We start from the raw sequence: 13443 nt of genomic DNA on the forward strand, positions 1-13443 counted from the left end.
TGCCCCTTCTATCCCCACTTCACTGGACTACAAACACATACAAGAACTCTAAGAATGTTGAAGAAACATATTTTTCAGGCTTTCCAAGCCTGGGGCTCTTCAGGTGATTGGATTAAGGTAAAGGTAAAGGTTCTCCCTTGACATCAAGTCCAGTCATGTCCGACTCAATTTCTGAGCCGGGTTGGTGCTCATCTCCATTTCTAAGCCAAAGAGTCGGCGTTGTCCATAGACATCTCCAAGGTCATGTGGCTGACATGACTGCATGGAGTGACATTAGCTTCCCGCCGGAGAGCTACCTATTGATCTACTCACATTTATATGTTTTCGAACAGTTAGGTTAGCAGAAGCTGGGGCTAACAGCGGGAGCTCACCCCGCTCACCAGATGTGCATTGGCGGTCTTTTGGTCATCAAGTTCAGCAGCTCAGTGGTATAATCCACTGCACCACCAGGGCTCCCTATGGATTGGATTACATCACCCAAAATCCTCTAACCAGGTTTGTCTGCCTAGTACAGAGGAGGGCAAAGCAAGGGCTTCCAAGGCCACTTTTGTGGATATTATCAATTCTACATTTTTGTTATACCCAAAATGAGTGAACGGACTCATATGGAAGCCTCTAGGATTGGGAACACAAGTAACACCAAAAAAAAAATCTTCTCTTTTTTTTTTCAAAATCAGAAGTGAACTTCAGCCTACTTCCATTTGTATTTATTTTCTTTTTGGCTATATATGCTGCCCTTGATGGATCTCAGGAGCACAAAATTGGCTCCAGATTCATTGCAATTGACCACCCAAGTCTAGTATGTCGATCAATATCCAAGACAGTTACTGGAGAAATAGCCCTGGGAAACTAATAAGCATGGTGTGATGGAGAAAGCCATCTTCCACAATTCACCTGCATTGTGGAGTCAGATAAACTCTCTGTAAACATGGAGAGGTCTTCAAAGATACAAAGATACAGAATGGGGGATGCCTGGCTCAAGAGCACTACGCGTGAAAAAGATCTTGAAGTCCTTCTGGACAACAAGTTAAACATGAGCCAACAATGTGATGTGGTGGCAAAAAAAGCCAATGGGATTTTGGCCTGCATCAATAGGAGCATAGTGTCTAGCTCTAGGGAAGTCATGCTACTCCTCTATTCCGCTTTGGTTAGACCACACCTGGAATATTGTGTCCAATTCTGGGCACCACAATTAAAGAGAGAAATTGACAAGCTGGAATGTGTCCAGAGGAGGGCAGCTAAAATGATCAAGGGTCTGGAGAACAAGCCCTATGAGGAGCAGCTTAAGGAGCTGGGCATGTTTAGCCTGAAGAAGAGAAGGCTGAAAGGAGACATGATAGCCATGTATAAATATGTGAAAGGAAGCCACAGGGAGGAGGGAGCAAGCTTGTTTTCTGCTGCCCTGGAGACTAGGACGCGGAACAATGGCTTCAAACTACAAGAAAGGAGATTCCATCTGAACATGAGGAAGAACTTCCTGACTGTGAGAGCCATTCAGCTGTGGAACTCTCTGCCCCGGAGCATTGTGGATGCTCCTTCTTTGGAAGCTTTTAAACAGAGGCTGGATGGCCATTTGTCAGGGGTGATTTGAATGCAATATTCCTGCTTCTTGGCAGGGGGTTGGACTGGATGGCCCATGAGGTCTCTTCCAACTCTTTGATTCTATGATTCTATGATTCATGTTGGAAGCTGAAACCAAGGCAGAAACTACTCTAAAGTCACTACAGCAAGTGCCACCTTTTGGTAGCATCCTTTTGAAAACCCACTGGCAGTATTGTCACCCAAAGATCCATTCTTCTAAGATTCTGATGGGGGAAAATAATTTCTCTTCCATCACTCCACCATGTATAAATTCCAATGTAAGCTGTAAATCTAAAATCCAAAACACTTCTGGTCCTCAACATTTTGTACAAGAGACACTCAACCTGTACCTATTTTTTTTATTGGTGACAAAGTAACAATGTTGACTTGGTCATCCTCCACTGGATGGGGGGATAGCATTGTATCCGCTCCAACCTCAGGACTTTCCCTACATCTGGTCAAGCAAACCTCACTTCCTCCCGTTCAGGTGTCACAATAAATCGTTTGTTTCCTTTTGGAATTGAGTCAGAAGGGGGCAATCTCATGAATATAAGACGCACTGCTGAATGTTCTCGTAGCAAGAAACCAGTACTTCCCATTGTCGGGACCAAGTTATGTCTCCAACTGTAAGCCTTAATAATAATAATAATAATAATAATAATAATAATAATAATAATAAGCCTTACTAACTAATCTGAGATACCCACCTGCTTTTCCCTCCCTCAACATACCTGACTGGTAGGTGTTCCTTGATCTTGTCAATCATGCCCATGGAAGGGTCAAGGCGGGAGTACTGGGTCACCAGGATGGCAGTAACCATGAAGAGCCAACTGGAAGGGCTGGCAGGGTAGACCCCTGTCACGAAACCATTCTGTTGGAGGAAAATGAATGTTAGGAACAGGGTTCCAAGGGTTGTTGTGAGTTTTCTGGGCTGTATGGCCATGTTCCAGAAGCATTCTCTCCTGACGTTTCGGCTAAGAAGAGCGGGATAGAAATAGAGTAAATAAATAAATAAATAAATAATGCTTTAACAGAATATAGTTACTGTTTCAGACTTTCTGACCACTTTCACTTCCTATTATGCAGATTATAGGCCCCTTTTACACTGCCACAAATTTATTTATTATTTATTTACTTCATTTCTGTCCCGCCTTTCTCGACCCGGGAGGAGACTCAAGGTGGCTTACAAATCTGGCAAAAATTCAATGTCACACAGGTAAATAATAAAGCACATCTCATAAAAATATAAACAATCTAAGCATATAAACAATTAAAACACGTAACAATCAAACAGATTAAAAAGATTAAAACCACATATAAAATACCAAGTCATGATATGATATCAAAGCAGATAATCCACATTATCTGATTTGAACTGTATTATAAGAGTCTACACTGCCATATAATCCAGTTCAAAGCAAATAATCTGGATTTTATATGGTAGTGTAGAAGAGGCATTAGGCTGAATCTACACTGCCCTATATCCCAGGATCTGATCCCAGATTATCTGATTATTTTAGATTATCTGGCAGTGTAAACTCATATAATCCAGTTCAAAGCAGATAATCTGGAATCAGATCCTGGGATATAGGGCAGTGTATATCCAGCCCTAGTCTTTTAAGCCAAAATCTTATACATGCTTAGTGTAATCTAAATTTACATCAGCATGGTTTTGCTGGATGCCACATTTACTCAACTCATGCAATGACAGAGCTTCCCCATTATGCAAGTAAGTGCCAATTAGCTTTGCCAAGTCAAACATGAGAAAGGTTTTGTGTCTGCTTAGGAAATGACCACACTTATCACAACCACTTGTGCAATTATTTTTACAGGAGCATGATGCCCCAGTAAGATTCCTGTCAATCTCATTAAACTGTTGCAATTTCCCCACACTGGGAAAGTATTATTTTCATATCAAAGATGGAAATAACACACCAAAAGAATACTTGAATTACTGAGTAAGATGTTGGGAGTACATACTAAACTTTAACTACTGGAGAGCAAACATTGGGCCATACTTCATACTGATGGTTGACTTGGTTCTCTGATAAACCTATGATTTCATTCCCTGAAAACTATTACTCATGTGTCCCAGATCTCCAACTTCTCCAAACTTCTTACTTCAACTTGACAAACATCAATTGCAGCAAGTACCTACAAATCTGCTAGATTACAATTTAATCCTTTGTAAAAGTCTAAAATGAAAGATTGCGGTTTCCAGGAATAATCTGAGATATAAGAAGCTCTGAAGTCTTTGAGTTAGCAGACATGGTTGGGTTTTCTCAATAGTGACACTCCATTACTCAAACTCCATCTGTTTTTTGACCTTCGGTTGTTCCCTAAGTTCTTACTTCAGGTACTAGTTACAACATGTGTTTGTTTTGTATTTTAGTAGCCATTTGTAATTTATTGCTTTAGATATCTGCAATGGGTGATTTTTTTATATTTTCCATTTGTGCCTTTTCACTACAGGTAGTCCCCAAGCTATGAACAAGATAGGTTTGTTCTTATGTTGGATTTGTATGTAAGTCAGAACATGTACATTTTTTCAGCATAACTCCAGATGGAAAGATAGATGGATGGAAGCTCTGGATAGCATAGGGAAAGGTTAGCACCCCTGTGGTGTTTGTTTTCCTATCTGTGTCCCTGTTCAGAAGATTTCACTTCACTTTCTGTCCCTGTGATAACTGGATTTTGGAAAATTTGATTTGTTGGGGAAACAAGGATTGGTGAGAAAGCTTCACTGGAGACATCTTTTACTCGTGACAACTCTGTTAGAGATGTAAAGAATCATTGTGTGTGTGTGCGTGTGTCAATTGTAAAATAATATGCATGAAACTGATTGATCGGGCTATGCTCAGGGAGATAACTGAGCCTGGGACTTTTGTATACTGTTACATTTTTGTTCAGGCTTCAGCTATGCAGGTGCTTGGAGCAGCAGACAGAGTGAAGCAGAGAGAGACAGAGTTTGGAGTGTGCTCTCACTTCTTGAACTTGCTGAAGGAGTTTATCCACATGGACAAAGAAAGCCCATTTAAATCTCTCATAAAAAGGACATTATGTGAGTTGATGCAACTGACCCCATTGTACATGTTGTTCTGAACTACAAAGAGTAAACTACTTGTTCTTTATTGTTCATCTGTGTGGCATGTTTTCTTTCCCTGGCAAGGCAGTGTGTGGGCTGATCAATCATGAACTGTGCATGGTTTATTTTTGCATTACGCCACAAACTTCCCTTCCTAGGAGTAGATTTTTCTCACTTTGTGTTGTCTCACCCCTGTTCTTAACTATGATTTGTTTGTAACTCATATGTTTGTAACTAGGGGACTGCCCGAATTTGTTTTTATGCAGATAGTTAGCTGTCCTGAGCATCTTTGAGGAAGGGTGATGCATAGATCAAATTATCATATTTAATCGAGTATAATCTGCTTTAAGGAGTGAATTTCCCTTCCTATGAGTAAATTTCTCTCACTTCCTGTTGTCTCACCCCCGTTCTTAACTATGATTTGTTTGTAACTCATATGCTTATAACTCGAGGACTGCCTGTATTTGTTTTTATGTAGATAGTTGGCTGCCCTGAGCATCTTTGAGGAAGGGCAACGCATAAATCAAATTATCTTATTTATTTAAGTATAATCTGCTATTGAATGTAATGTGCATATCAAATTTGGCAATGTACTTTAGCCAAAAAAAGTGAGCATTAGACTTGAGTAAACATGACAACAATAATAAACATCACTGTAAAGTCATTCTTGAAGTTGAATTTCTGAACCTGTGACTTACTCGTAGCTGGTTAAATTTCTTCTTCCAGGATCTCACGCCCGAAAGATAGATCTCCTTGAAAGCTACATGGCTGAGCTGAAGGTCAATCCCCTCCGGAGAGACAGTGAACTGGAAAGCCACAGCCTGGTGAGCTTCGGCCATCTTAATGGGATGCTAACTTATTGGCTAAGGAGAAAGAGAAAAGAGAAGCACATCACATAAAAACCACACCTAAACCCTCTTCAAATTTCCTTTTTGTATTTTGACTCGGGGGGAAAAAAGATTTATTTATAGAATCTATATCCCAGCTTTCTTCATCTGCTTCAATACGAGGCAGAAAACCAGACAATATGAAATATGGAAACAACAAAATAGCATGAATAAAATAATTTTGAAAACAAGAATGTGAATATGAAATAAGTATTGTTTGGGCATTTCATGCTCACTATTATATGATAAATCACATCAGCAAAATATTCTTTCCATCCTAATTTTTCTGGAGCGAAAGATCTAGAATATACTAATAATGTCAGAGGCAAGAAAACTTATTCCTGGGTTGTTGTGAGTTTTCTGAGCTGTATGGCCATGTTCCAGAAACATTCTCTCCTGACATTTCACCTGCATCTATGGCAAGCATCCTCAGAGGTTGTGAGGTTATGAGACCTCACAACCTCTGAGGATGCCTGCCATAGATGCAGGCGAAATATCAGGAGAGAATGCTTCTGGAACATGGCCATATAGTTTGGAAAACTCACAACAACCCAGTGATTCCAGCCATGAAAGCCTTCGACAAAACTTATTTCTGTTTTGCAGTTGATTCTTGTATGAAATTTGAGCTCTCTTACTCCGAAGATTAGCAGTACATGCTCACACGGTTGTGTAAGACAAACAAAAACAAGGAAAAGGTCTGCTCTGTAGGTTAAGTTTCATTGTTATTGCATATCAGGTTTCTAAGGCGAAGCAAGGTCTCCCAAAATCCTCGTCCAACACTCAAACCACTATACAACATTGGCTGTACAGGGGTGTCAACATATGCCTTGGCAAACATCTACACACCATTCTTCCTGAAACTGTTGCCCGTACATTGTGTCTGACTACATCTTCATTCCGCCATACCTATCTAATAGAAGATAAAATCTTATTGCTTATGTTTAATTATTCTGTAGGTCTATAAAACAATCAAATGATCTCTTGAGAGAGAACGTCATCATCCGCCCTGTTCACGGAGTTTGCAAGACAGAGCTGCTGTCATGTTAACCAGCATGAGTCCCTATATTGGGGGGAAAGAGTGGGATAAAAACAAAATAAAAATAACTAAATACATCTCACATGAAGCAAGAAAAACCCAAACATCCCAACTCTTCCTTCTTGCAAATGTTGGTTGTCACTGTGAAGGAACTAATGCAGAAATTGGTTTCAAAGGAAACCTCCTCCCCACTCAAACATCCAGAATTCCCTCCCTCTCCAAATGTTAATTTTTGATGAAAGCGCAATGGGAAGAATTAATTTCCAAAGCAAGCACTTGAGCCTTCTGCATAAAAAAAATGCTATATACTTCCTGCCAGATGCAGGCTTGGCTGCTATGACAACAGTCTCCTCTTGCTAGGCAATGAAAGGGAGTAGTAGAAATGCTGGCATAGACAGGGTAAGAAAATACTTGGCTAAGTAATTCTAGAATATAATGGGTTTGAAGTTTCCTCATGTACGACCCCTATTATTTTTCCCTTGACAATGAAAGACACTATTATCTTATCAGAAACTTTAGAAGGTTTGATCTATTTGAGGTTCATCTACACAGTAGAATTAATGCAGACTGATACCTATCCAACTGCAGTGGCTGAATGCTATGGAATCATGAGAGTTGTAGTTTCATAAGAACTTTAGTCATCTTTGCCAAACAGTGTTGTTACCTTAGCAAACTACAAATCACATTATTCCATATAATTGACCCATGTGATATCAAACCGCATTAATCCTACAGTGTAGTTGTCCCTTTGCATGGTGGCACAATGGATTAAACTGTTGACCTGTTGAATCTGCTGACCTTAAGGTTGACAGTTCAAAGCCGTGGGTCGGGATAAGCTCCTGCTGTTAGCCCTAGCTCCTGCCAACCTAGCAGTTCGAAAACATGCAACTGCGAATAGATCAATAGGTACAGTTTTGCCGGGAAGGTAATAAAGGCGCCCATGCAGACATGCCGGCAACACGACCAGGAGGTGTCTATGGACAACAGGGTCCTCAGCTTGGAAATGGAACATGAGCACTTATTATTTATTTATTTAAAACTTTTATATCCCGATCTTCTCACCTCCGTAGAGAGACTCAGACCGGCTTACAGCAAGGATTCAATGCTACTAATACAAGTTAAAACATCATACAAGAATACAAGATTAAAATACATATAGATAAAATACATATATACCAAATCGCCAAGGTAAAATCATGTTCAACTCAGTCCGCATATGTGGTCACTCACTTTGGTCTGTAACCAGTCTCAGCCATTATTCTGGGAATGCTTCGTTCCATAACCAGGATTTCACTAGCCTCCTGAAGGACAAGAGGGAGGGGGCAGAGCTAATCTCGCTTGGGAGAGAGTTCCATAGCCGAGGGGCCACCACAGGGAAAGTCCTGTCTCTCGTTCCCACCAAACGCGCTTGCGAAGGTAGTGGGACCGAGAGCAGGGCCTCTCTGGAAGATCTTAACATCCTTGATGGTTCATAGGGGAGAATACGTTCGGACAGGTAAACTGGGCCGGAACCATATAGGGATTTATAGGTTAAAACCAGCACTTCCCCATGGCCAGAGTTAAGCATCACATCCAGAAGCTGGAGATGGAAGAGGATGCCTTTACCTTTGTTCTGTGTTCTGTGTATTTGTTTGTCATAGTTATTCCACTGTACTAAAGGCATTGAATGTTTGCCTATCTGTGTATGTTGTAATCCGCTCTGAGCCCACTCAGGGAGATAGAGCAGAATATAAATAAAGTATTATTATTATTATTATTATTATTATTATTATTATCTAAAGATAATACTTTAAATGATTTTAAAAAAATCAAATCCTGTTTGCTATCAATAGTTCCAAACACTGAAATTTACCAATATCTTTTCACAACTTGGTGTCAGATATGCCAGCCAGTAAACCCTACTATCTATTCTCAGAAATACTCTGGAGCTATCATAAGGATGGGATTCTTAGAAATACTGTTACCTGGCTCCCTTTCCCAGCTGTACATAGACTTTCCCCCAAATCCATGGGCAGAGTTCGACCATATTTACATATTACAAATGGTAGATTGTGCTGACTTCATTGGCAATGCCAATATGAGGTCACAATACAATGCCTGGAGGACAATGCATGAAGCATTAAGGATGACACAGCGTATAGAAATGGAAAAAGAGGGCTCCCTTGAACCTCACCGGATTGTCATGGAACGAGACTCATTCCCTTTTGCTTCACATGTATACTGGCCCCATTGTAGCCAGGTTTGACTCTCGAGGCTCACATCTAGAAAGAGATATCCTTCAACTGAACACAACCCAAATGTGAGAGCCACATTCAGGACCAATGGTGATACTTAACATACCAAGATGTCTAAACGTATAACTGCAGGTGTAAATGGGAGTAAGAGATTAAATGAAAGAAGCAAAACCAACAATGCTATGGTATCTAAGAGAAGAAAATGCCCAATTTCTTCTATTCTAAGGGCCTTTCCAGACAGTCCCTGTATCCCAGGATCTGATTCCAGGTTTTCTGCTTTAAACTGGATTATATGTGTTGCACTGCCAGATCTTGTATAGGGCCTGTCTGGAAGGGCCCTAAGAAACACCATTTCTCATATAAATATCTAAAAAAAAATGGGGTGCATCTTAGAATTGAGGGTGCTTTTTCTGTTGGTGGTACTGAAATTAGCATTACAATCAATAGCATCTATATAAATAAGAATGTAATGTTCGTTTGTGGGATTAACAGAACTCAAAAACCACTGGATGAATTGACACCAAATTTGGCTACAAGACACCTAACAATGCAATGTATGTCCTTCACTAAAAAAAAATGATTTTGTCATTTAGGAGTTGTAGTTGCTGGGATTTATAGTTCACCTACAATCAAAGAGCATTCTGAACCCCACCAATGATGGAATTGAACCAAACTTGGCACACAGTTCTCCCATGACCAACAGAAAATACTGGAAGGGTTTGGTGGGCAGTGTTCTTTGGTTTTGGAGTTGTAGTTCACCTACATCCAGAGATCACTGTGGACACAAACAATGATGGATCTGGACCAAACTTGGCACGAATACTCAATATGCCCAAATGTGAACACTGGTGGAGTTTGGGGAAAATAAAATCTTGACATTTGGGAGTTGCAGTTGCTGGGATTTATAGTTCACCTACAATCAAAAAGCATTCTGAACTCCACCAATGATAAAATTGAACCAAATTTGGCACACAGTTCTCCCATGACCAACAGAAAATACTGGAAGGGTTTGGTGGCCAGTGTCCTTTGGTTTTGGAGTTGTAGTTCACCTACATCCAGAGATCACTGTGGACACAAACAATGATGGATTCTTTGGTTTTGGAGTTGTAGTTCACCTACATCCAGAGATCATTGTTGACACAAACAATGATGGATCTGGACAAAACTTGGCACGAATACTCAATATGCCCAAATGTGAATACTGGTGTAGTTTGGGGAAAATAAAATCTTGACATTTGGGAGTTGTAGTTGCTGGGATTTATAGTTCACCTACAACCACAGAGCATTCTGAACCCCACCAATGATAGAATTGGGCCAAACTTCCCACACAGAACCCCCATGTGGGCCACAGCAACGCGTGGCAGGGGATGGCTAGCCTTAGAATAAAATAAATACAGGCATCATGCCATAACAAGAAAGTATAATGGCTCACACATGTAATAGGATGTCCCCCGCTGTATACTGTGCTTTGTTTATAAATAGTGCGGTATTGCAAATTGGCAGCACACTCATAGATACCTCCCTTGGTGCCTTCAAATCACTCTGCTATACCTGCTTTGTTTATTGAATGTTGAAAATTTAAATAAAAATGAGTCACTCAAATGTGCTTGAGAATGAACCACAGTCTCCAACACATGCCGATTTTATCCTCAGTGCATCTGACATCACTCAAAATGCCATTGCTCAATGCCACAGAATCCTGAGATCTGTAGTTCACTGTCAGAGAAGGGCAAACAGCTCACAAAACTACAAATCCCAGAATTCAATAGCATTGAGCCATGACAGATAATAATGTTCAACTCTTTATCATTTTACAACACAAATGCACAATGCATTGTTTTGCAATGTCAATTGTGTTTTCCTGCTTTGCCATAATGAACGTTCAGACACAAATCCAATATTTCCTATTAAATTACAGACTGATTTGATCTATTCCTTATCTGGAATGCTCAATAACCCAGTTTTTGGCCCAATTTGAAGGATAGCCTAACCCAATTACTACATCTTGCAGTTCATTTACTCTTTTTTATTGTGTCAGGAGCAACTAGAGAAACTGCAAGGCTTCTCTCATGTCACTGCATGGGAAGCTGGAGCAGACATAGCTCACCCCATCTTGCAGATTTGAACTGCCAACCTTCAAGCCAGTCGTTCAGCTGCCACAAGGCTTAAACCCATTGTGCCACCGCAGCTTCTAGTTCTTTATTGAAATTAGCATTGGTATATTGACTTCAACAATCAGCAATAAGGATGGAATGCTATTTGGTAACTGAAAGAAGAAAGTGAAAAAGCTGGGTTGCAGTTAAACATCAAAACAAACAAAATTATGGCAACCAGACTGACTGATAACTGGCAAATAGAGGGAGAAAAGGTGGAGGCAGTGACAGACTTTGTATTTCTAGGCATGAAGATTACTGCAGACATAGATTGCAGCCAGGAAATCAGAGGACCTTTGCTTCTTGGGAGGAGAGCAATGACAATCTTGATAACATAGTGAAGAGTAGAGACTGGCAATGAAGATCCACAAAACTAAAGCAATGACGTTCCCCGTAGTAACCTATGGATGCAAGAGCTGGACCATAAGGAAGGCTGAGCAAAGGATAGACGCTTTTGAACTGTGGTACTGGATGAAAATTCGGAGAGTGCCTTGGACCACAAGAAGATCCAACACTGGAGGGAAGGATATTAGAGGCAAAGATGAGGCACTTTGGCCACATAATGAGAAGACAAGAAAGCTTGGAAAGCTTGTTGCTGGTGGAAATAGAAGGGAAAAAAGAAGAGGGGCCGACCAAGGGCAAGATGGATGGATGGGATCCTTGAAGTGACTGGCTTAACCTTGAAGGAGTGAAAATGGCGATGAGCAAATTGAGAAGCAGTATGTTGGTTACAAAAAGGAAGACCACAAAGAGAACGAGTGCCAGCCAGTTGGCTGGGAGGCAACAGACAAAAACAAAGTGGAGGTTCACACTATTCCCACCACCGTCACAAGCACGGTTGGTGGGGATGAGGGAGAGAGCCTTCTCAGTGGTGGCCACCAGCAAGGGGAGGGGGAACGGAAGGAGAGGGGGGAGGAGGGGGTGCTGTGCATATGTACTTACCCGAAAAGCCAGTTGGGAGTGGTGGGCGGGGTAAAGGGTGGTGTTGGAGGCGCGGTGGGCCGGCGGATGTCGGGCAGGCAGGGGCGGGTCTCCAGGCCCCAGATGTTCAGTGCTGGGCGGGGAGGAGGGGAGGAGGGGGTGGGGAGGAGGAGGATTGGAAGCACCCCCTCCTCCGCCTCCCTCCCTGCCAGGAGGGCCCGGAGAGGCCCCTGCGGGCACGGCCGCCGCCTCCCAGCCCTGCCCCCGCTTTGTCCTTTTGCGGCTGAGGGGCGCCCCAGGCAGGGCAGGGCCCCCTCCGCCTCCCTCCTTCTGGGGAGAAGGAGGGGTTGGAGGGGGCCCTGCTTCTTCAGGGAGCCGCAGGATCCAGGTTTTTCTTGGGCCCCTGGAAGGGGGGTCCCAAGGCCACAGAAATTCCTTGCCCGCAAGAGGACGGGCTCCTTGGGTGCCTGGTCCCTCAGTTTTCTCGCCTGGAGGATGGCCCGCCTCTCATTCACATCCTCCAGGTGCCTTGAATGGGGTGCCCACAGTGGACGCTTATCAATGTAGTCTGACATCTTTGTGCCTAACACAAATGTCCTAAAATGGGGCTCACTGGGAGGGGGCAGAGGGGTTAGGGGCACTGGCTGTGATGCAGGCAGGAGGGGGCATTGTGACATGGGGGACTTTGGGGGCCTGAGGGTGTGCCCTGTAAGCTGAGGCTGAGGGTGTGCCCTCTAAGCCACACTCATAATAACAATAACAACAGCAGCAGCAGCAGCGTTCTTGATGGTCATGGTGTCACTGGTGCAGTTTGATGCTGTAATCTGAGTATCTGGGAGGCAACAGACAAAAACAGACAAAAACAAAGTGGAGATTCACACTGTTCCCACCACCGTGACAAGCACAATTGGTGGGGATGAGGGAGGGGGCCTTCTCAGTGGTGGCCACCAGCAAGGGGAAGGGGAATGGAAGAAAGTCCAAAACACCCGGAGGGCCCAAGTTTGCCCATGCCTGATCTACACCGTAGAATTGATGCAGTTCAACACCACTCAATGCTCTAGAATCATGGGAGCTGTAGTTTCACAAGACCGTTTATTTTCTGGTCCCAATTCAAAGTACAGGTTATCACCTATAAAGCCCTCAATGGTTTGGGACCCGCCTACCTTCGTGACCATATCTCGCTCCACGTACCAACCCGGGCCTTTCGTTCCTCGGGGGAGGTCCTCCTTTCGCCCCATCAATCTCACAAGCTTGTCTTGTGGGCACAAGGGAGAGAGCCTTCTCTTCTGTGGCCCCCCGACTTTGGAACTCTTTACCTGGGGAGATCAGGAAAGCCCCTTCACTGGAAACATTTAAAAAGAACCTCAAAACCTGGCTTTTCCGCTGCACCTTTGGCAAGTAGGTGCTCAGCATGATTTTTTATACCCCCTCAACGTTTTTGGCTAATGGAGTTCGTGCCCTATTTTATCTCATTATAGTCTGTTAATTGTTTTTATTCGGAATATGTGGTCCGCCCATTGTCATCTCTATCGTGATTGTGTCTATT

The 13443-nt window shown here is 42.6% G+C and overlaps 1 protein-coding gene across 2 annotated transcripts in view; it reads right to left on the reverse strand.

The window, feature by feature from the left end:
* Window positions 1–13443, reverse strand: part of CPT1C (carnitine palmitoyltransferase 1C) — a 53847-nt gene that overhangs the window by 19317 nt on the left and 21087 nt on the right. For both annotated transcript variants that reach the window (XM_060780759.2, XM_067469985.1), the window contains 2 exons: window positions 5365–5529; window positions 2313–2452 (listed from right to left, as the gene is read on the reverse strand). In XM_060780759.2, coding sequence (XP_060636742.2) covers window positions 2313–2452; window positions 5365–5505 — 281 coding nt within the window. In that variant the 5' untranslated portion in view covers window positions 5506–5529. The remainder of the gene's footprint in view (window positions 1–2312; window positions 2453–5364; window positions 5530–13443) is intronic.

This window comes from Anolis sagrei, chromosome 6 (assembly GCF_037176765.1).
Source record: "Anolis sagrei isolate rAnoSag1 chromosome 6, rAnoSag1.mat, whole genome shotgun sequence".
NCBI lineage: Eukaryota > Metazoa > Chordata > Lepidosauria > Squamata > Dactyloidae > Anolis > Anolis sagrei.